Source organism: Notolepis coatsorum (genome assembly GCF_963971535.1).
Source record: "Notolepis coatsorum genome assembly, chromosome: 7".
In the NCBI taxonomy this organism is placed as follows: Eukaryota; Metazoa; Chordata; class Actinopteri; order Aulopiformes; family Paralepididae; genus Notolepis; species Notolepis coatsorum.
In genome coordinates, this window is record NC_140171.1 from 89,333,668 (window position 1) to 89,357,412 (window position 23,745).

The window sequence follows — 23,745 nt, forward strand, 5'->3', positions numbered from 1 at the left end:
ACTGATCTGATGATCATATGACCCACACTAGATGAATGGTATAACGTTGCCCACGGAATTATAAACGCCCCCTCGCCCATCCGGTCAATATCAGATGATGCGTAGTAACTTCTAGAAGTACCTCCAGTTGAAATTTTTTTATCTCGCACCGATCGCTACCAAACTGTATTTGATCATCAATATAATGCATTTGGGGCTATAAATCAAGTTCTGAAGAAAGCTGCAGAAAACGATAAAAACATACTTATACTTTATACCATATTTTAGTATATATGTGAATGAAAAAGTATATCGTTGCTACACCCTGAACAATGGATATAGGACATTGAATGGGCCATAATAATGTCAATTTAGCAATAGAATTTAAAAAGTTATAGCCCTGCAAAGAAGGGGAACTTCTCCATAGACAAATAGAGCTGGCTAGGCATGGTAAATTATGAATTTAACCATGGCGATCAAAGTGTTAACTTGTTCCGTGTGCCGCAAGAAAAACAGAAACAACACATTTGTCATTGTCGTGTTACTTCACAGTACCCCCTCCTAATGTACAGTCTCCTCCCCATCATATGTATAATCTCTGTTAGGATCTCTGGGTAACAGTACTGTATATTTGCATATCGTATATGTCACAAATGTAACATTACTATATACCTGTAGTATGTCATGTATGTCACTATGAATTGAAAATGGGGGACCCTGATGTAAACAAGACGAACGTCTTTCTCTGGTCTGCACCCTTAACAATTGTGTGTATTGAGCTGTACTGTACCCATATTGTACCCATTCTGCAATCTGTTAAATATTGATTGATTGATTGTTATTAACAGATTGCAGAATGGGTACAATACAGTACAGCTCAATACACACAATTGTTAAGGGGATGCAGACCAGAGAAATACTTTTGTCTTGTTTACATCAGGGTCCCCCATTTTCAATTCATCATAACATATATGACACACATGACATACAGATAGACAATACTGCTACATCTATACATTTATGACATACCAGATTTACAAATACAGTATTGTTTGTGATACAAAATAGTCTAAAAAAGAGAGTATATACATTTGACGAAGAAACTGTACATTGGAGGAGGTCCATTAAGGATACCAATTGTACACCACAGATACCACAAATTCTTCTATGAAAGAGAGACATCGAGTTTTGTTTCAGATTTTTATCATCAATTACTAACGTCCTCGTATGAAACCCTCCACCTAGACTCAGTCTGGAGGAGTGATATACCAGACCTGGAAAAATATTTTGATTGGCAAGAAGCCTGGGCAAATGTTCGACTTGCATCAAGGAACCCGGACCATCAACAAATCAATCTTAATAACTATATTCACAGGACATACTTGACTCCTATAAGACTGAACAGAATGGGTCTTAAACAAGACTCCAAATGCTCCTTATGTACAAATGGGGACGACGGGACATTTATGCACATGTACTGGGACTGCCCACCAGTTAAGATATTCTGGAAAGAAGTGACCCAGCAATTATCAAATCTCTTAACTTTGAATATACCTGTACACCCCTCTGTATTACTGCTGAATGATGTTTTTGAGTGTGCAGTACCTACACAGCTAAAGAGATTGGTTTTATCTGGTATCACAGTGGCTAAAAAGCTGATAGCATCACAATGGTTTCAACCGGAAAAAATTTGCCAGAAGGTCTGGATTCTTACATATCTCGATGTGATTTATCTAGAAATATCTACAGCAAGAATTTTGGGTCTCAATGAATCCAAAATGACAATGTGGTTAGAAGTGGTGGAGAGAATAAAAGCTAGCATATAATGGTAGTGTTTGGTTAGGAGCGAGTGATAATGGATGGATTATCCAATGGGGGGTCCGGGAGGGGGGGGTACGAGCTAGAGCATATGTGTGTAGGGTATTAGATAGCAGGTTTTAGGGGTATATCCTGTATAAGACATTTAACTAAATGGTGATTTCATTGGATGTGCACTGTTAATTAATGCTTGTATATCTTATCTTGTGTTGTCATGTTTGTTTATGTGTTTGTTTAAAAAATAATAAAAAAATAAAATACAAAAAAAAGAGTTCCCTACATTGGAGGAGGTTGGGTAGGTGGGGTGGGGGGACTGTACATTGGAGGTGGTTGGGTGGGTGGGTGGGTGGGATGGGGGGGGGTTGTAACTGTACATTGGATTATCGACGAAACCTTACTTGGTCCCAAGAAGAGGGTCTTGTGTATTAAATAAAGTTTTCATTCATTCACCCTGGATCTGGTAAATCCAGTAGCAATACACACAATTGTTAAGGGGATGCAGACCAGAGAAATGAGTTTGTCTTGTTTACATCATCAGGGTCCCCCATTTTCAATTCATAGTGACATTTATGACATACACAACATACATGACATCATGACATTTATGACATAGGGACATACATGACTTACAGGTATATAGTACTGTTACATTTGTCACATATACGATATGCAAATATACAGTACTGTTACCCAGAGATCCTAACAGTAAATATATACATATGATGAGGAGGAGACTGTACATTAGGAGGGGGTGGGTGGTAAAAAATATATACAAATGGTGGTCAGGAGACTGTCCATTGTTGTTGTGTAGGGATGGGTACCGAATTCGGTACTTTTGAGGTACCGAACCGAAACACGTCGGTACTACCGAGTATCGAATCAAGTGAGAAAAAAAATAAATAAAAAATCTTTTACCTTTTTTTACTTTTTTTTTTTTGATAACAAGCCGTTGAGTTCATGGTTCAAAGTAATGGGAAAAGGGTGCTAGCTCGCCATCAATCAGAAGCTAGCCACAAGACTTGCATTCACGCTCTCCAGCACACAGCCTCCCTGCCTGGCACAACAACCACAACAGTAGGGTCTATAGTCACAGTCAGGACAGTTGGCTCTACAAGTAGGCTTCCTTAAAACGCTAACGCTATTTAAAAAAAAAAAATACAGTGGAGGTTAAAATAAGAATATGACTTGGCCAGAAAAAAAGCAGTCAGGAGAATTTTTCTGCTTTAATCCATGTCATTTACACACAACCTGGGCTGGACCTTGCGCGGGGAAGCAGCAGTAGCACATACTCATTTACACACAACCTGGACCTCGCAGGGAAGCAGCAGTAGCACATACTCATTTACACACAACCTGGACCTCACAGGGAAGCAGCAGTAGCACATACTCATTTACACACAACCTGGACCTTGCGGGGAAGCAGCAGTAGCACATACTCATTTACACACAACCTGGACCTCGCGGGGAAGCAGCAGTAGCACATACGCTCCGTGTCCCTCTCCCTCTCTCTCTCTCTATCTCTCTATCTCTCTATCGCTCTCTCTGTGCCAGTCGCAGACTGTGTGGATGACTGTCACTCAAAGTGCTTATGGGTGGAGCCAGGCCAACACAGCCTGAAATCTCCCCATTTTCTATTTTTCTCCCATCCCAATTTCGTATTATCCAATTCTACCCTCCCCTGTCTCGAACGTTGTTAGACCATGCCTCCCACTGGTCGGCTGCAATGTGGACCAAGCCTTGCATCACGTGTCCCCTCCGGTACACGAGGAGGCAGCTGTCGCATCTTTTCACCTGTACAGCGCGATCTCTCAGCGGCGAGGAGTAACGCGTGGGAGGCTCACGCTGCCCCCGTTGCATCCTGATTCTGCTGTACAGGCGCACCAACCGACCTGTAGGAGTCGCTGTCCACAACGTCCGATCCCCACCCACCGGCTTTCCCACCCCCTAATTAGCTGCCAATTGTATTAGTATGAACGACCAGCCAAGCCAGAAGCAATGCAGAGAGCTGGGCTCGAACCCAGCATCTCCTGCGTTAGTGGCGAGCGCCTTGCCCACTGTGCCACTTAGCCGCCCACAGAAAAATTCGGCTTTTGAGTACTTAATTAGAAATATAAAACAATGAATTTTTTTTTAATAAAAGCTTACAGATGTGTTCAATAGACTCACAGGAATTGTGTAAAGTTGCCCAAATAGTGCTAGGAATAGCAATGCATGTCCCCTTTAAAGGATAAGGACATTGTATTTTTATTCTCTTCTTATTGTCAACGGCCTACGAAAAGACAAAAAAACAACATTGCATCTCTTCTACGTACAAGTACGGGCCGTCCTGCCAACACCAGATCATAGCTTGCATCCAGAAGATTAACCGATAAACATGGCACCCTTGTTTCCTGCTGCTGTTCTGAGCACGTCTCACCCACACAGAGTGCTCACTTGGCAGGGGCTTTACATCCTCCTTTGACTCTAAAGGAACCTGCCTCAGAGTTGTTCACTCTCTCTAGCTGTTGTCAAGCTATTTAGAGAATAACTTCGCTTCAGGCAAACCTTCTAAATGTATTGTCATCGAATGGCACAAGTGCAGTGCAATGAAAAGAGGCTTCCGACCAGAGTGCAAATGTAACTGTAAAGTACAGTAGTAATATACAATGTAAAGGTGATTTAAATTGGGTATAAAATATATAAATTGGTACTACTACTGAGGATGTATGTACAGCGTTGTAGTATAATATGTACAGTGATACAGGTATAAAGACACTATGGTAGTAAACAGGGCACAAAATTGGAGCCCGCCAGTGGCGGGCATATTTTAGGTTTGGCGAGTGACTCTGAGAGGTCTGTCCGCCACGTGGCGGGTAACAAAATGAAAATAGTCATGTAAAATAATTAAAACTGCGGTGTGTTTTGGTCTTACGACAGTCGCCTTTTAGCGAATCGCAAAGCCTGCGATTTGGGATACGTTATACAGCGAGTTTGATTCAAGTTTTTTTCTTGCGTGCCAGTCATTCTTACCAATCAGAAGTGCTGTGCTCTCATTGCTCACCAATCAGAAGTAGCCCAAGGTAGCTACGTATACGCCCAACAACAACAGCTTGTGAAACGTGACAAACGTCTGTGTAGGGCTGGGTGATTAATCGATATTATCGATTAATTCGAATGAATGATTTAGGAAGATTTTCAAAAAAAAATCACCTTTATTTTACAAAAAGTTATGTTTGGTGAAAGTTAGATTTTCACTTTATTAATCCCAATAGGGAAATTCATTCTTGTTTGATGATCAAGAGGCACCTTTTATTTGTTTTAAGTGAAGTTTGGTGAAAAAGCAAGTTATTGCACTATTAATCCCAATAGGGACATATATATATTATTTTTTTCTTTTAAGTGAAGATTGGTGAAAGTTAGGTTTGCACTTCAATCCCAATAGGGACATTCATCTTGGTTTGATAATTTTTTTTTGTCAAATAAAAACAAGTTATTTGAATGATTTCCTTGGCGTTTCTAGTTTTCAAGATATATTTTTTAATTAAAATCGGATAATAAAAAATAATAATAATCAGATTTTATTTTTAGGCCATATCGCCCAGCCCTACGTCCGTGTGTGAAGACATAATAGCATAGCTCCAGAGTGCTTTGGTCGCATTTTGCGAACTAAATCAGTCCCAGCTTTTTTTCACGCTGTTTCTATGTGCAGTGTAAATTCCAATGCTTCTAACAAGCTTGGCATCCTAGTCATTCATTTCCGTCGGGGGAAAATAACGTTAGCCGCTAGCTAAGCTAAACTAGCCAATCCTGCTCAGACAGAAAACAGCTGAGCCGAGGTTAGAAAGGGGGAGCGGGGCTCTCTCTCCATCCCTCTCTCTACTTGTTCAATTAAGGAGCCCTTTCTGTGTGTGTGTGGGCAAGTAATGTACTCGGTGGATGCCTGAACACAGAGTAACACCGATATCACAGACTACCGTGGCGGGCCTAACAACGGTCTTCTACTGTTGGCCTTAAAGCAACTCCAATGGAAATACAAAAAATGCCCCCGAAAAATCTATTTAACTTTCTCTGCCAGCTATTGTCCTTATCTTGTAGTAAATGCGTCCCGCTTTATATATGCATTTTCACTGTGCGTCGCAGTGTTTGCAGGGCTATATCTATATTCTATATTATAGCTATGGAGACAATACTATGGCTCATTTGTAGGGCTGTCCCCGACTAAGGATAGTCGACTATGATAGGCCGAAATCTGCAGATAGTCTACTATTAGTCGACTATGAAAAAAAAAGTATAATCTTTTTATTTTATCATTCCATTTGAGCTGTGGGGGGTGCTTAATGTCTGAAGGAGTCAACGGAAGGCTTCTTGTCCTCTGCAAAAGCATGCAATTGGTCCACTGATGGATACATCTTGATATTTGTCTAGTCTAGTGTGTTCATTAGATGGGTGAAATCCTTTCAGTGCCTCTGCCTGTTTTCTTAGGCAGTTAGCCTCTGGTATGCGTGCCATTAGCGTTAGCCACGCATCTAGGCCTCTTTTCTTTTGGAAAGAATGATACTTTAAAAAAAATATATATAGTTAAAAAAAAATTGTATTCGACTAAGAGGTTGGCAGTCGACTACGGCTCCTTTCGATCCATTAGTCGACTATTCGACTAATAGGGGTCAGCCCTACTCATTTGACAGTAACTATCTCGTTCAACATACATTTTTTCATGTATACGTTTGTGTGTTATCCCGTCGTGAATATTGTATAGTTTCAGAGTGATCCTGGCTAATTCCTGAAAACGGCGCTATGGAGCGATTTTTGCTAAATGCGTTCGTGTTGCTCGCCTGGACATGCTTCTGTTTCCAAATCAAAGGTATATAATAGGTATTATGTTTTATCATGAATGCATCAAAGGGGGGGGGGGTTGTTTTTTGATGCTCTGATCATCATCAACGGCATTCGTTTTGAATACTACACATGATCGACTGGATCGATATGAAATCATTGTAGGATCAAGGTGGTATTGACGTCAGATAGTAGAGCCATATGAAATCCGTTTAATTTCTTTCCAAATTCCATAATTTTTTTTTCCAAATTCCGTTTTTTCCGTTTTAATATTTCAGAATTCTGTATTTTGCTTTGTACGCTTATTTTACCATCAGAAATAGTGTCTAATAAGTGGGAATGAATAAATGTCCACAATTTAATAAGATATAACAGTCCATTTAATAGGGCTGTCTTAAATACTTCGAAGCTTCGTTCGATGGGCATGGGATTCGAATATGAAAATATATTTTGATTATTAAAGAATATAAAAATATAAATGATATATATATATTTTTTTACCTAAATCAACTCTGCCTCTCTTTGTTAATTACAACAAGCAATGCTGTTTGTTATTTAAGATGAGGTCGGACTCGGCACTGACAGATTTGTGTTCATTGTGCTGCTTTTATAAAGCCTCAAATGACGGCTTACAATATTTCATGAAAGCAAAGTGTTTTGTTTGTCTAAGATTTAAAAAGGTTTAAACTTTACAGCACTGACAAAGTTGAACAAAGTGCTGTACAAGTCCCACAACATTAATTTTTTTTATTTTTTTTTTAACAGTTGATTCCATTTTTATTGCTCAATTCCGCGATTCCTTCCGTGATCGCGGATTTCATATGGCTCTATCAGATAGTCCTTACCTTTGATTGGGGGTATTCCAAAAAGAATATTCCAATTGTCACGATTTCCAGTATTGGTGTCCATCGGGTCCCCGACATAATCCGGCACAACACATGCATCGAGGGGCCATGGATCCAATGTAGGGATGTCCCGATCGCATTTTTTTGTTCCCCATCTGATCCTGATCATGTGATTTTGAGTATCTACCGATACCGATCTTTCCCGATCCGATCTTTCACATTAGTAACCGATTTGACGCATTTTTGTCAGAAACTGGCGAAGCGAGACAAGCCCCTCTGTTGTCTCAATAGTCCCTCAAGTGCCGGTGGCTCATGTTACATTCACCCTGAGAATGTGCTTATACGAGAAATATTCAAAGTTTCAATCTGTTTGCAGTTGCACGTTAGTATACATTCACACAGTGTTCGACTTACGTAATGATTTGCTCCATTTTGGTCTGAAACGCTGACGATAATCCTCACAAAACAAATATTGACGTTATCCAGGTGAAAAGTTAACTTCATTCAAGCGAGGCATTGCAACCAGAGTAATTAAAAACTCCGCCTCCTTACCTCCCCGAGCACAATGACGCCTCCAGCCTGCTGCTTCATGAGATGGTAATAACATACATAGAGCAATGGCGCCATCGTCTGTAAAAATCTGCTGACTGCAAGTCCCTCATCCTTGACATAAATGTAGGTCTCTTGAGGGATTCGGCATACGTCACTGTCGTGCAATGGTGTAAATCAAAGGAAATGCGTTTGTTTTGGCAAATTCTTCTGCTCTGTGACAATAAATAAATAAATTACATGTAATTTAAAACCAAAACTAAGGCCTCAGTATGAGTTTAAGGGGGCTTTCACACTAGCCATTCGGGGACGAATCAGAGCACGATCGCACCAAAATAGGGTGTGATGAGAACGCTCCCCCCGTCACCAGGGACGCTGATTCGCTCCAAACCTGGACCGCTGGAATAGGTGGTCTCGGTTGCGCGCCAGTGTCCCCGACGACGGAGCGGGGCGTGGTGTGCAAGCATAATGCTTTCATGCTTGCTTGAATTTTGGGCAGATAAAAACATACAGCAACAACTGGACAATACCCACAAAAATGATATTTATGGGCAATTTGGCGAGTTCAGACCTCAACCAAACAAGCATGTTGAGCCTCACGGCTCAGTGGATGAAAACTTCGAGATGAAGCCACGTTATAAGCCCAAGACTTCCCTGGCATGCATTAGGCCTGGCAATTTTTTTGCCATTGCTATGTCTATACATTGGTTTCTTGTTCGAATGCATTTATTTCTATAGACTGATAAAAAAAAAAAAAAAATTATAATAATAAATAATAATAATAAAAAAAAAAATCCCGATTTTCTGAAAATCACATGATCGATCATGTGATCGGATCGGGACATCCCTAATCCAATGTGATCGGGTGAACCGCTAGACTTGCCTGGACCAAAATTCTCCGCCCGGAGGAGATTAGATGTGACACACAGTCTGGAACAGGGTTTCAAAGGGTTGGCGATACTGCCATCTAGCAGGATCTGGCCGGTACTGCACTATGTTACCGTATGCCTTTTAACGGTAACATAGAGGTCCGTGACACTGAATAGAATATTAAAATCGGAAAAAAAGGAAAACGGACCAAATAACGTATGATTGGCGTTCAACGGTTGGCGAGCAAACACGCTATTAACGCGGTAACGCATGATTCTATTAACGCCACTATTTTCTCACGATTAACTTTTTAGAAGAAAAAAATATATATAAATTTGTAATTTTTATTTAAATTTTCTTTACTAGACTTTACTCTGGTGTATTATTGATACTCTCATTGATACTATGTTTGTTTCTGAGAGAGAGAGAGAGAGAGAGAACTCAGTCCTTGTGTGGGTGAATGTAACAAGTTCCTAACGTTTTCTTTCCCCTATTATTTCATGCACACTTTATTCATTGTTTTAAATTATTATTTTCTTAAGTTATTTTGTGCATCACTCTGTTTTGAATTTGATGCAAATTTGCAATGCATGAGGGTCAGCCTTTTGTGTTAAATGGCTGCATAAAGCAAGCGTTTGTTGACTCATGTTGATAAGAATATTAAAACTTGGAAATTGAAAAATATCCGTTTAAGGTAGATACAATTTTTTATAAAAAGAATGCGATTAATTTGCGATTAATCGCGAGTTAACTATGGACAATCATGTGATTAATCAGATTAAATATTTTAATCGATTGACAGCACTAGTATATACGTGTATGGTGCGGATTTAGTTAAGGGGGGCAAAAAAATACAAAAGGGAATTTGGAGCAGGAATAACAGGCTCTGCATGCAACGGGAAGAAGCTTACCAATGGAGAATTAGGCTACCAATGGTTTCAGCAATGGTTTAATTTATTTACTGTAATTATACCAAGGTATCACAACCAATCTGACTATTATATTACTATGATAGTATGATTATATATATTGTTAAACATTGTCCTTGTAGTAGCTTTAAGTACTACAGCTTAAGTGGTTTCAATTTCATTTAACTTGAGCATACTTTCTGAATACATAAACTATATACATTTAGTAATTTAGCTGACGCTTTTATTCAAAGCGACTTACAAGTTCTGTATGACAAGTCAGCAGGAAGGGTACAACTCTTACAGCTGAGTAACAATATTCATCAAACAGTGCTGAAACTAAGGTGCTGCAGTGTTGAGTTCATAGTAGTAAAGACATATTAGTATAGTAGGAAGAGTGCATGATGGTATAAGACAGTAAGGTTAGTGTTCTTTTTATTAAAAAAATTCTTCATTTCAGATATTGATTGAAGAAGTGTTTTTTTAGTCAACAGCGAAAGATTGGTCGGGTATATACTATAAGCATACAAAGTATACTTTCAGAAAATATACTTCTGGTGCGGCTGGGTGGCGTAGCGGAGATTGCGCTCGTCACCAATGCAAGAGACTCCGGTCTCGACTCCCCGAGTCTGCATTGCCTGCGGCTTGGGCCAGTCGTCATACTATCTCAATTGGCAGAGGTAGCGGGTGGAAAGTCGATGGGTGGGGATTGGACGTTGTGGACAGCGACTCCTACAGGTCGGTTGGGTGACGCCTGTACAGCAGAGACAAAGTATCGGGGGCAGCGTGAGCCTCCCACGCGTCACTCCTCGCCACAGAGTCCGCGCTGTCTGGTGAAAAGATGCGACAGGCTGCCTCCTCGTGTACCGTAGGGGACACGTGATGCAAGGCTTCTATCCTCACTACAGCCGACCAGTGGGAGGCATAGTCTAGCAACGTTCAAGACAGGGGAGGGGAGAATTGGCGATACGAAATTGGGATGGGAGAAAAATAGAAAAAATAAGGAGAAAAAGTGGATAAAAAGAAAATATATATACTTCTATCCTTTCTTTTGCTTTTGTAAGTCACTCGGGCTAAGACTAAATGCCATGAATATAAACCTGTTGACCTACATCAGCAGATGTTGACCTCTCATCTCCCGTCTCCTCAGGTGGTCATGGTATCAAAGACATCACGTGGAATATGAGGCCTGAAGAAGACTACGACGAGACTCTGCTGGACGAGGAGGAGGAGGAAGAGGAGGAGGAGGAGGACGACGACGATGACGATGACGACGACGACGACGAGGAAGAGGAGGAGGAGGACGACGACGAGGCTGACGAGGCTGAAGAGGTGGCCGTGGCCCGGCCGGTGCAGATCGTCGTGGCCCACGAGGAGGACGACCACGCCTTCGAGCTGGACGAGGCGGCGCTGGAGCGCCTGCTGCTGCAGGAACACGTCCGGGACCTGAACGTGGTGGTGGTGTCGGTGGCTGGGGCCTTCCGCAAGGGCAAGTCCTTCCTGCTGGACTTCATGCTGCGCTACATGTACAGCCAGGTGAGGAGTGTTCCTTCATGCTGCGTGTCATGTACGAAGGTCTAAGGACCACACAGAATAATGACTGGAGCTGGCTGCACATGAGCAAAAGCAGCCTCTCTCAGTAAATGCTTTCAAAACAATGTCCCAGGTAGGTAAAAAAGACACGACACAAGACGTTTTCCAAATAGTAAATTATGTATTTAAATGGAGGTAGGGATTTAAACCTCCTCCATGGTGCACAGGGGAAAAGGTAGGGGAGGACAAACAAGATATACATATAATACAAACAAACACTAACCACACAACCACCTGCCACGTGGTTGGCAATCTGGGAACAAAGAAAACCCCACTCTTAACCATGTAGCTCACAGTGTAGGATGAATCTAAAATGGCCAACAATATACATACCCCACACAGGGTTTGGTCCACGCAGGCAGCACATAATCAATAGTCCATACACAGTGGCAATTGGTATAAACTAGCACAATGAGAATCCCACACCATAGTGGCAAGCAGAGGCAACCTCACTCCACTTGGTCACTGGCAAAATGACACAGTGAGGCGCCCCGACGTGTGTCCTGTCAGCTACTTGTCCACCCGTCCCTCTCGAAGTGATTGCCCTCAGCTGTCACTCATTAGGCAATCAGCACTCTTCAGTGTAGGGACGGGCAGCACCTGACAGGAAGAGAAGAAGAGACAGCATCAGCTCTCATGTTCACACACACACACATACAAAACATAACATAACACTAATTATACTAATCTGATGTTCACATGGTCTTCCAAATACAGTAATAATGATAATGACCAACCCACGTACGTCACACTGCGCTACATGTACAGCCAGGTGAGCAGTGTTCCTTCATGCTGCGCTACATGTACAGCCAGGTGAGGAGTGTTCCTTCATGCTGCGCTACATGTACAGCCAGGTGAGGAGTGTTCCTTCATGCTGCGCTACATGTACAGCCAGGTGAGGAGTGTTTCTTCATGCTGCGCTACATGTACAGCCAGGTGAGCAGTGTTCCTTCATGCTGCGCTACATGTACAGCCAGGTGAGGAGTGTTCCTTCATGCTGCGCTACATGTACAGCCAGGTGAGTGTTTCTTCATGCTGCGCTACATGTACAGCCAGGTGAGGAGTGTTCCTTCATGCTGCGCTACATGTACAGCCAGGTGAGGAGTGTTCCTTCATGCTGCGCTACATGTACAGCCAGGTGAGGAGTGTTCCTTCATGCTGCGCTACATGTACAGCCAGGTGGCGTCTATGTTAAAGGCAGCCCAAGAGTGCTTCTGTATTCGCCTGATTGGCCCCGGTAACGCACGCAATGCGCATTTCTTTTTTGCCACTGCCTAATCGCTCGCGGAAATGGAATACATATGTATCCAAACGAGGACCAGATTCACGCATAATGCCATAACGTTATTTCGCGAGCCCAGCTGTCACGTTATTTCGCGCGACTGTACATTGTAACGTTAACACAGCCCAGCTGTCAACTGTACATTGTAACGTTATGTTATTTCTAGTGCTGTCAAACGATTAAAATATTTAACTCGATTAATCGCATGATTGTCCATAGTTAACTCGCGATTAATCGCAAATTAATCGCATTTTTTTTTTTACCTTAAACAGATCTTTTTCAAGTTCCAAGTTTTAATACTCTTATCAACATGCGAGTCAACAAATGCTTGCTTTATGCAGCCATTTAACACAAAAGGATGACCCTCATGCATTGCAAATTTGCATCAAATTCAAAACAGAGTGATGCACAAAATAACTTAAAAGAAAATAATAATTTAAAACAATGAATAAAGTGTGCATGAAATAATACGGGAAAGAAAACGTTAGGAACTTGTTACATTCACACACACAAGGGCTGATTAATCACACACCCCCCTCTCTCCCTCACACACACACTCTCCCAGCTCTCTTTCTCTTTTGCCCCTTCCTCATCTCTCTCACCCCCCTCTCTCTCTATATCTCTCACACACACACACACACACACACACACACACACACACTTCAGAAACAAACATAGTATCAATGAGAGCATCAATAATACACCTGAGTGAAGTCTAGTAAAAAAAAAAAAAAAATGTTTAGTTAATCTTGAGTTAAAAAAATTTGTGACATTAATAGAATCGGGAGTTAACGCGATATTAACGCGATATATTTGACAGCCTTAGTTATTTCATAACGTTATTTCGCGCGACTGTACATTGTAACGTTAACACAGCCCAGCTGTCAACTGTACTTTGTAACGTTATGTTATTTCGGGCGTTTTATTCATATGTCAAGTTAGACCGCGCTCTCAAGATACGACACTGGGTGCTGAAATCCCATTAAGTATTATATAAAAGAAGCAGTGAAGCCAGACCAGCACTCTCAGGTTCAAAATTTAATGGCAGCCTGAAACAAACATGTTTCGGAAATATGTATTCCTTCTTCAGTGTTATAGCTTGCAATGGACTTGCAGTCAAGATAATGGTTATATACACACAGGTGGTTAATTGGCAGGAAATTACATCACAGCGCAGGTGTGCCTGAGTCTATTGGTCCTCAATGACAAAAGAAAAGACCTATCAAAATAGAGTCTGTTAGTAAATACAAATTATACAAATATACCATGTATAAAAGACATATAAAAAGGCATAAAAAACACAAAAGCAAAAGCAAAAATTGCATTACATTACCATACCAGAAACTTGCTATGTAACATGCCCGTAGTTTATAGGGCTAATTTAGCCCCTATACTTTTTTCTTTTTTCTTTTAAGCATCAAAGGATAAACATACCTCTTGCAGGAAACAACCACGTGGATTAAACCATATAGATAAAAGGTACTTAAAGGAAACAGGTTAAAACGTTCTCTTCATTCATTCCTCTAGGTTCTATGCAATCAAACAGGTGGATATAATAACATTCCCGTTGTAACAGTAACTTATGTCTGTCTCCCCCTCTCGCGGGCCTGTTGACTAACTCAAGTCCCATGTATCTGAGATCGTTAACGGTATGTTTACACCTGGAAAAGTGTCTAGCTACTGACGACTTTATATCTGAATTTCTCACTGAACACTTATGTTCACTGATTCTTGTTTTAAAGGCTCTGGTTGTCTTCCCCACATAAGAAAAATCACACGGGCATTTTAGTAGATACACAAGATTGGCTGAATTACACGTGATACGCCCTTTAACAGGTATTTTTTTGTTCGTTTTCGGGTGCGTGTAAAATTTCTCTTTGATCATGCCTTGACACTGTACACAGGCTTGACATGGAAAATTTCCATCAGGGATATTAGACAAAAAATGTGTAGGTTTCCTTACGGGCAAGTCGGTTTTAACTAATAGGTTGGATAAATTCGCTTGTCTTTTATAAAAGTAATTAGGCGAATGTTGAAACGCTGTCCCTATTATTGGATCCGACTGTAGAATATGCCAATATTTATTGACAATGCTCCGTATGCCTTTCGTAATGGGGCTAAAAGTGGACACGAAAGATACTTTGTCTGTGTTTTCTTTTTTCTTTTTGGGGATAAACAACGAGGCCCTATCAATCAGCTTGGTTTTATTCAGGGCTTTACGTGTCAAATCGACACTATAGCCTCTGTCATGAAAACTGCTTCTTAGAACTTCTGCTTGTGCAGTAAATCTATCTTCAGTGTCGCAAATTCTCCTATAACGGAGTATTTGGCTGAAAGGTAGACTATTTTTCAAGGCAGGAGTGTGGTAACTGGAATAATGTAAGAATGAGTTACGGTCTGTCTCCTTTTTGAAGACCTCTGTATGTAAAGAAATACCATCCGGGGCTTTCTTGATCAAAACATCTAGGAAAGGTAAAGTATGTATATCAGACTTTAATGTAAACTTTATAGTTTCTCTGCAGGTGTTCAAGTACTCAAGGAAGGCTTCAAGATCAGACGATGTACCAGACCAAATAAAGAACATATCATCGATATATCTCATATAGGATTTGACGAATTTCTCAAACGGGTTATTATTAAAAATGTGGTCAGACTCATACTTGGACATGTACAGATTGGCTAGGTTCACAGCGGCTGGGGAGCCCATGCTGAGGCCTCTGTTTTGCAAGTAGTATTTATCTTGGAATCTAAAATAATTCCGAGTTAGTACTAGGTCGGCTAGATTAACTAGCGCTTCTGTGGAGGGGAGTAATTCCTCTCTCGAGTTTAGATAAAAACTCAGTGCGTCCAGCGCGTCAGCATGTGGAATGCTGGGGTATAAACTGACTACGTCTATGGTAACTAATAAGTCCAAGGGACTAATATTACAGGTCGAAAGTTTGTTCAAAAATGTAGTAGTGTCTTTCAAATAACCACGCTGAGAAGAGGCCAAATCCTTAATATGCGAGTCAACAAATTGCGAGATTTTTTCTGTAGCGGAACCTATACCAGAGAAGATCGGTCGACCAGGAGGGTTAACCAGATCCTTATGGATCTTCGGTAAAGTGTAAATAATAGGCGTAACTGGGTACTCTACGAACATAAACTTAAATTCATTTTCTGTAATCACCTCTGCCAATCTAAGGCTTTTAAGGGTAGTCTTAATTTCCGCGGAAAATTTAAATACTGGGTCTGTATTTAAAAGGGTATAAACCTCAATATCGTTCAATTGTCTATTGATCTCGGATACATACAAACTCTTATTTTGGAGCACGATTCCGGAACCTTTATCGGCTTTTCTAAAAATTAAATCATCGTTCTTAATAAGATCCTTGAGAGCTGCTGACTCTGATTCTAATAAATTAGGGTAAAGGTGGGCTTTGTGACTGGTTTCACATAATTTAAGGACATCAAGTTGTACCAATCTGCAGAATGTCTCCACTGAGGGTGGGTTGAGATGAGGGGTAAACACGCTGCGTGGTTTAAATACCTTTCTTTTGGAGCAAATGGTATCCGGCTCTGTTTCTGGCCTTTCATCAACATCATCACATATAGGCACATTTTCATTAGTAACATATTGAGTTCTCTTATCCAAACCTCTGGCATAAAATGCTCTTAACTTAATGTTTCTAAAAAACTTAAATAACTCAACTTTGGTGGTAAAGGAGTCCGCTTTCCGAGCCGGGACAAACGATAAACCTTTAGAGAGGATATTGTGATGTGGGTCGCTCAAATGTGCGTCAGAAATGTTTACTATATTAGAATCAATGTTAGAATCAATGTTTATCACCGGAACCGTGGATTTCTTTCTTTGGCTCCTCCTCGTCTTCCTACGGGATCCCTCGCCGGTCTGGGAGGGAGAGGAGCGTCCTGCTCTCCGCGAAAATTCGACTGGCTTCGAAGAGGGTATCTGCCTTGAGAGGGCGTCTCGTCTGAGCTCGCCGCTGTGGAGGAAGAATCAGAATGCCGTTGTTGGTCTCTAGGCTGCCAATTCTGCCTACGGTTCCTGGAGTGGGGATGATGGAGCCATGGATACACCATTTGCGTTGCGTAATCTTGCTCATCTCTTCTCCTCTTAGCTCTCTTGTGCAGTTCGATGTCCAATTTGTACTTGTCGAGCTTCTGGTGTACTGACTCGAGCATTTCGGTCAGCTGGTCAGGCGTTAAAACCGTTTTGATTTCAGCCTCTAACGAGGAAAGTTCAGCTCTGACCTTGGCTAATTTGGAGCCTTCGTTATCAATAATCAAGAGCATTAGATCCATGGAGCACTTGTCAAGGATCGAACACCACTTGTCACAAAATTCAGGAGATTCTCTTCCTAGTGTGGGTTCCTTGGAGATACGCAGGCCCCTCGGAATGATGTCATCCTGCCAGTATTTGGTAAGGGTCGTACCATGGAGCAGGGTACGAGTCTCTCTCTGCCGTAGTCTGGGCGTTTTATTTATAACAAACATTGATGCGATTCCGCCAACACATATGTAATATTAATAGGTTTTGCTATGCATAGAATAACAGAACAGATTGACAGGTGGTGACAAAGCACTGTGTTCAGAGATGTCACACATCACACTACTGCTTGTGTATTCTAGCAGTGTTTTAGAGGTTATTTTGGTCATCAACACTTGCTTCAACCCTATCTGTACCAGAAAATGTATTCTCCAGATCAGTGGTTCTCAAACTTTTTACACCAAGTACCACCTGAGAACGTAGCTGGCTCTCCAAGTACCACCATATGACCGGCGTTAAAATACAGTCTATTCAGCTATGCACAGTTCACGCAGGAGGCAAATGTATTCCTAATACCATTATTTATTGTTAACTTTTGTCAGACACAGCCACAATGTACAAAGGGATAGCACTAGAACTAGCAAACGCTTCCACACAACTCATACAATGCAAGGGGCATTGAGAACATAATAACTAACATTCTCACATAGCAAGTGAGAAAATTAAGAACAACTGTATTTCAGCAAATGTACTTAATTCTATCTCTCTCTCTCTCTCTCTCTCTCTCTCTCTCTCTCTCTCTCTCTCTCACACAGCAAGCAATTGTCCATCATTCTCTCACACACACACACACACACACACACACACACACACACACACAATTTTTACCCTTTAAATGCCAGTGTTTGTGATGGGCATCACAAATTATTGTAAAAAAGAAAAGAAAACGCATATTCAATACATTTTTGAATGTTTACCCTTTAAATGCCAGTTTGTGTGATAGCATCACAAATTATTGTTTAAAAAAACACAAAGTTAAATATTTTCAATATCAAATGCAAAGTACATTTTTCTGGGGGGGATTATTACAGGCTAGGCATGTGTCAATGATTAGCAGCAACACAGATTTGGATGGATTTTTTGTAATGTCAGATTTAACACCAACTCTTTTCAGAAAAGTGGGAGTACTTCATTTTTTATCTGACATTACAAAAAATCTAAAAATAAATGGTTATGATCAGGGCTGAAGTTGAATTAAAGATTTATGACTGTTTAACTGTTTAGACTGCATTACTCTCTGTCACAGTGATCTCCTGGTTGTTCCCCACTCAGGTTATCTAACTATCGCGCCGCCGCAACCAGAAACACTGGCCTGGCCTGCTTCTAAGTTCAGTGGCCCAAAAAAATTTTTTTTTTTTTTTTTTTTTTTTTGCTTTTTTTGGAAATGTTTTCAAGTACCACCAGCAGTACCACCAAGTACCACTAGTGGTACGCGTACCACAGTTTGAGAACCACTGCTCCAGATAAACATCCTCTACTTGACTGACTGAGTGCTGTCCATTAAGCACTAGAATTGTGTTTATATAACAGTAATATACGCCACTCTTTGAACAACTTCAACCACAACAGTTTTGCTTAAAGGTAGAATCTGTAATGTTGTCAAACAGCGGCAGCCGGCATCTAGGAAAAAAGATGGTAACATGGTACTGTTTACAGCTTTGTTTACATGTTTTGTTTTTGTCTGATGATGTGTGGGTTGGATTTCAGTGGGTATAGTGGTTGCTACTGCTAGCCACACCTGAGGCTCTACCAAGAGAGGTCTGGAGAAATTCAAAAGTAAAAAGAAAAGCACAATACCAAGCAGGGCTCTTTTGCCTAGAGGTCACTGTTTGACAGCATTACGAATTATACCTTTGAAATAAACAGTCTCAAACACTGTTCAGCCAAATTAAACCACCAGCTGTCCACAGCTGTGTGTGTGTGTGTGTGTGTGTGTCCATAGAACACCGGATAATGGGTGTTGGCGGAATCGCGTCAATGTTTGTTATGAATAAAATGCCCGAAATAACATAACGTTACAAAGTACAGTTGACAGCTGGGCTGTGTTAACGTTACAATGTACAGTCGCGTGAAATAACGTTATGAATGCCCGAAATAACATAACGTTACAAAGTACAGTTGACAGCTGGGCTGTGTTAACGTTACAATGTACAGTCGCACGAAATAACATTATGAATGCCCGAAATAACATAACGTTACAATGTACAGTTGACAGCTGGGCTGTGTTAATGTTACAATGTACAGTCGCGCGAAATAACGTGACAGCTGGGCTCGCGAAATAACGTTATGGCGTTATGCGTGAATCTGGTCCTCGTTTGGATAAATATGTATTCCATGCCCGAAATAACATAATGTTACAATGTACAGTTGACAGCTGGGCTGTGTTAACGTTACAATGTACAGTCGCGTGAAATAACGTGACAGCTGGGCTTGCGAAATAACGTTATGGCGTTATGCGTGAATCTGGTCCTCCTTTGGATAAATATGTATTCCATTTCCGCGGGCGATTAGGCAGTGGCAAAAAAGAAAATGCGCATTGCGTGCGTTACCGGGGCCAATCAGGCGAATGCGGAAGCACTCTTTGGCTGCCTTTTTAATATAGACGCAGCCAGGTAGACGCAGCCAGGTGAGGAGTGTTCCTTCATGCTGCACTACATGTACAGCCAGGTGAGGAGTGTTCCTTCATGCTGCGCTACATGTACAGCCAGGTGAGGACTGAGGACTGTGAGAGTGTTCCTTCATGCTCTGCTACATGTACAGCCAGGTGAGGAGTGTTCCTTAGCGGGGGGCGACAGTGGCTCAGGAGGTAGAGCAGTCGCCTGGTAATCCGGAGGTTCCCGGTTCGATTCCTGCTCCTCCCGGGCAGCGTGTCAAAGTGTCCTTGAGCAAGACACTTAATCCCTAATTGCTCCCGATGAGCAGGTTGGCACCTTGCAAATAGAAATATTTCTATTTGGCTGCGTAACTCACTTTTAGCCAACAGGGGGAGGTAGGGATGGGAATCGAGAATCAGAATCGATTGGGAACCGGTTCCTAATTGTCCGATTCCTGGAATTGCATGCCTCCATGACTATCGATTCCTCTTATCGATGCCATGTTTTTCCGACAGTTGCGCATTTAAAAACAATAACGTTAGCGCCATGCATGCAGCCATAGCAGACTATTTGATTGCTTGACTAGGAAAACCTAAAGGGCTCGATATTGCGACCGTTTTGTGTGTGCAGTGAAAACTGAAAGTGCTTTGCATCCTAGTCATTAATTTACATGGTAAAGTAACGTTAGCCACTATCTAGCTAAATAGCCATGCTCATTGCAGAGAGAGACAGAGAGAGAACACTGAGCTGGCCTTTATTTATACAGGTAGGTTATTGCTAACAAATTGTCTTTTGCAATAACGACCTGTTGAATGCAACTACAGTTCAATAGATTAAATTAGTTCTCAAATAAATTTTATTTAAGTGTAGGCCTGGCTATAGTTAATTAATTTGTTTACAGTTTTTGTATTTTTCTGACAATAAATGATAAATGACAATCAGAAATGTCAAGTTGCATGTTGTTATTCTAACCAGCTTAGTTCTGTTGCATTTCCAATTTATTTATTTAAATTACAAATGTACTGTATCAGGAATCGATAAAGAATCGGATCGATAACCAGAATCGACAATGGAATTGTATCGATAAAATCTTATCAATTCCCATCCCTAGGGGGAGGGCGGGTAACCTTTCTGCCTCGAAATAAGGCCATGGTTACACTGGTGAATACAGCAACGTTTTTGTTGCTGAATGATTACGCTTGCTGTCCAAGTTAACACTTTGATCGCCGGAGACGCCGAAACTCGTCATTCCCCGCCATGCTCATTCTGCCGAAGACGCCGTAACACGTCTTTGATATCAATATTTCAAAAATCTGTGATCGAAATCATATTTCTCCCCCGGAGACATTATATGTACTGGTGAGCCCCTCTCAATTCTCCAACGGTTCAAGAGCGCCATCTGGTGGCCGATCGGCCGCTCGCCCAAACAGGAAGTGATGCGGATGAAGTGGTGCTCACCCATATTTCGTCCGGGCACTCGCTATCATTAGCAGGACTCCATCTTGACACAATGGATGTCGATCGGTTGCACATAACTCGATAAACAACATGATTTGGACGTATATACTATTATACAACCTGGAAATGGATCGGGTATTTCTACATCCCATAATAGGAATATCTCTGCTCCACGCTCATCGCCCAACGCTATGAGGAAGCTACGGTAAGATTCAGCGTTTTCTTTTAACGTGTTCCATATAAACTGCTCTGATGATCATATCACCCACACTAGATGAATGATATAACGTTGCCCACGGAATTATAAACGACCCCCCGCCCATCCGGTCAACATCAGATCATACGTAGTAACTCCTAGAAGCACGTCCAGTTGAAATTCTTTATCTCGCACAGATTCCTACCAAACTGTATTTGATCATCAATATAATGCATTTAGGGCTATAAATCAAGTTCTGGAGAAAGCTGCAGAAAACGATAAAAACATACTTATACTTTAGACTGTATTTTAGTATGAATATGTGAATGAAAAAGTATAACGTTGCTACACCCTGAACAATAGATATAGGACGTTGAATGGGCCATAGTAATGTCAATTTAGCAATGCAATTTAAAAAGTTATAGCCCTGCAAAGAAGGGGAACTTCTCCATGTTAAATAGGGCTGGCGAGGGATGGTAAATTATGAATTTAACGCTGGCGATCAAAGTGTTAAAAAGAAACGCCGTTTTTGCAGGATAACGCGTTGCCTTACTGGCAACGCTGAAATTGTGTTTCCGTTTTGGATACTCGCCAAAACTCACAGACAATGGTGCCATGTAATCTGCGCAAGCCGGATACAGAGCCGTTGTTGCTCAACGCCCATGCGCAGTAGAGACCCGCACGGTTATTTCCAGTGTTTACAGCAGAGCTGTCCCAAGGAGCTGCGGCTACCATGTGTTGCCCAGTCCAAGCTACAACAGTCTGCATTCCCTTAACAATTGTTTGTATTGAGCCGTATTGTATTGTACCCATTATGCAATCTGTTAAATAAAGTTTACATCCATTCATTCTGCTAGCATTAACGTTACCAAGCTGCTAGCCACAATGCTATACTGTTATAATGGCATATCCCTATCACGTTAGCACATAAGCTAACAAAATCGGCGACGATCTTTTTGTGAGACTAAACGCTCTTGGTGGTCAATTGTGTTGATGTTAGTTTTGTTTCATCAACAAATGAGAGGCAGAACACACAGTGAATGTATCCGTTTTGTTTATTGCACTTTTATTGCACTTTCTTTGCTGAAAAATAAATGCTACGTTGGCTAAATGGCTCACGCGAGGCATCTAAAGATGGTGGATTGTTGATTTTGAGCAGGAAGTGTATTGGCACATTAAAATTTTCTGATTGGTTGCAAATGACCTTCATGTTTGAACTACATCGCCACCTACTGCTTTGGCATTGTACTACATGTATATACATCACTGTGCTCAGGAGGCAAAAACAATGTCTAACTTGCCTGCCATTACGTTGCGTTCTGAAAAGCGAAACTGGCCCTGAAAACGAAACGAAAACTGGCCATTAGTGTAACCGCAGCCTAAGTCTTACTTTTTATGCTTAACCTCTTAAGCCTGAGCCATCCGGTACCGGTACGAGATTGATATCACACCATAAAAAAAAGAAAGAAAAAAGGCGCTTATAGACGCAAGAATTTGGTGCAACCTAACTTGAGTGTAGTCTTTTGAGAGAAGAGACCCAGGGCTTTCGATGGGCTTTCGAATAAAAAAAGAAACGACACTTCCCAGATCACGCCAGCCCCTGTCAATCAGATTCATCTGACTTCTAGCGTGACTTTTTTCTTTTATTTTTTGGGATCCTATCCCACAAACCTGAACGTTATTACCATAAAACAGAACGCAGTTAGTTTCTCTACCTCTCTGTGAACGTCTAGCAAGAAATGGCGTTGCAATCTGATGAGAAATGGCGGAGAAATTTACATTCTAAAAAAGTAACTGTTCTTACAGTAGATTTCATTCACGGTCTTTGCTGCACAGTCAGGGGATGATGGTGATACTAAATCCAGATTGAACTCTGCCATTGGGAAGGGGAGATTTGGCCCGATCCATAGATGTGTGACTTGGCCATAATAAGGTCATTTATAGGCCTGATATTCTATATTCTATAATTATATTTCAAATTGCATGTGTCCGGATGGCAGAATTCAGTACTGTATACAAAACCTCCCTTTTAATCATCTGCCCTTTATTAAGTTGCTTAGATATTTTGTACACGTGATCTCAAGAAGGTGCTGAATGAGCTCAGTGGCAATGTTTCATGTCTGGTCAATTTTAGCATGGTGTTATTCACCGTCAAAGATGAAAAAAAAGAATGTATATTCTCCTTTGGTTCATTACAATTTACTCAAGCCTTAGTAACAGACACTGTGAATATTTTCCCTGAGATCCATATATGTCCCTAGATACCAAGAACATGCAAATGGACCTTGTAGAAGTGGAGCAATCTTCCATTTACTTAGGTATGTATTTTTAGGCGGATTTTCAGAAAATATGGCTAGGGCTTAAGAGGTTAATGCTTTTGTCTTTTATGCTTGTATTATTTAGACTGGTCTAACTAGAGAATGTCTCAGTCTAAGGATTAGATCAGTCTTCAACTAAGTTCATGCAACTGAAAATATCTCTGGTTTTCAAGTGAAAAGTAATTCACAAGAATCA

The 23,745-nt window shown here is 41.2% G+C and overlaps 1 protein-coding gene across 2 annotated transcripts in view; it reads left to right on the forward strand.

The window, feature by feature from the left end:
- The window catches only part of LOC311232501 (atlastin-2), a 166,744-nt gene that overhangs the window by 57,546 nt on the left and 85,453 nt on the right, over positions 1 to 23,745 (forward strand). Inside the window, exon 2 of one of the 2 annotated variants that reach the window (XM_084319326.1) lies at positions 10,932 to 11,317. In XM_084319326.1, the coding sequence (XP_084175452.1) occupies positions 10,964 to 11,317 (354 nt within the window). In that variant the 5' untranslated portion in view covers positions 10,932 to 10,963. Of the gene's footprint in view, positions 1 to 10,931; positions 11,318 to 19,672; positions 19,692 to 23,745 lie in introns of those variants that run through there. The other variant, XM_084319327.1, reaches the window with a different exon arrangement.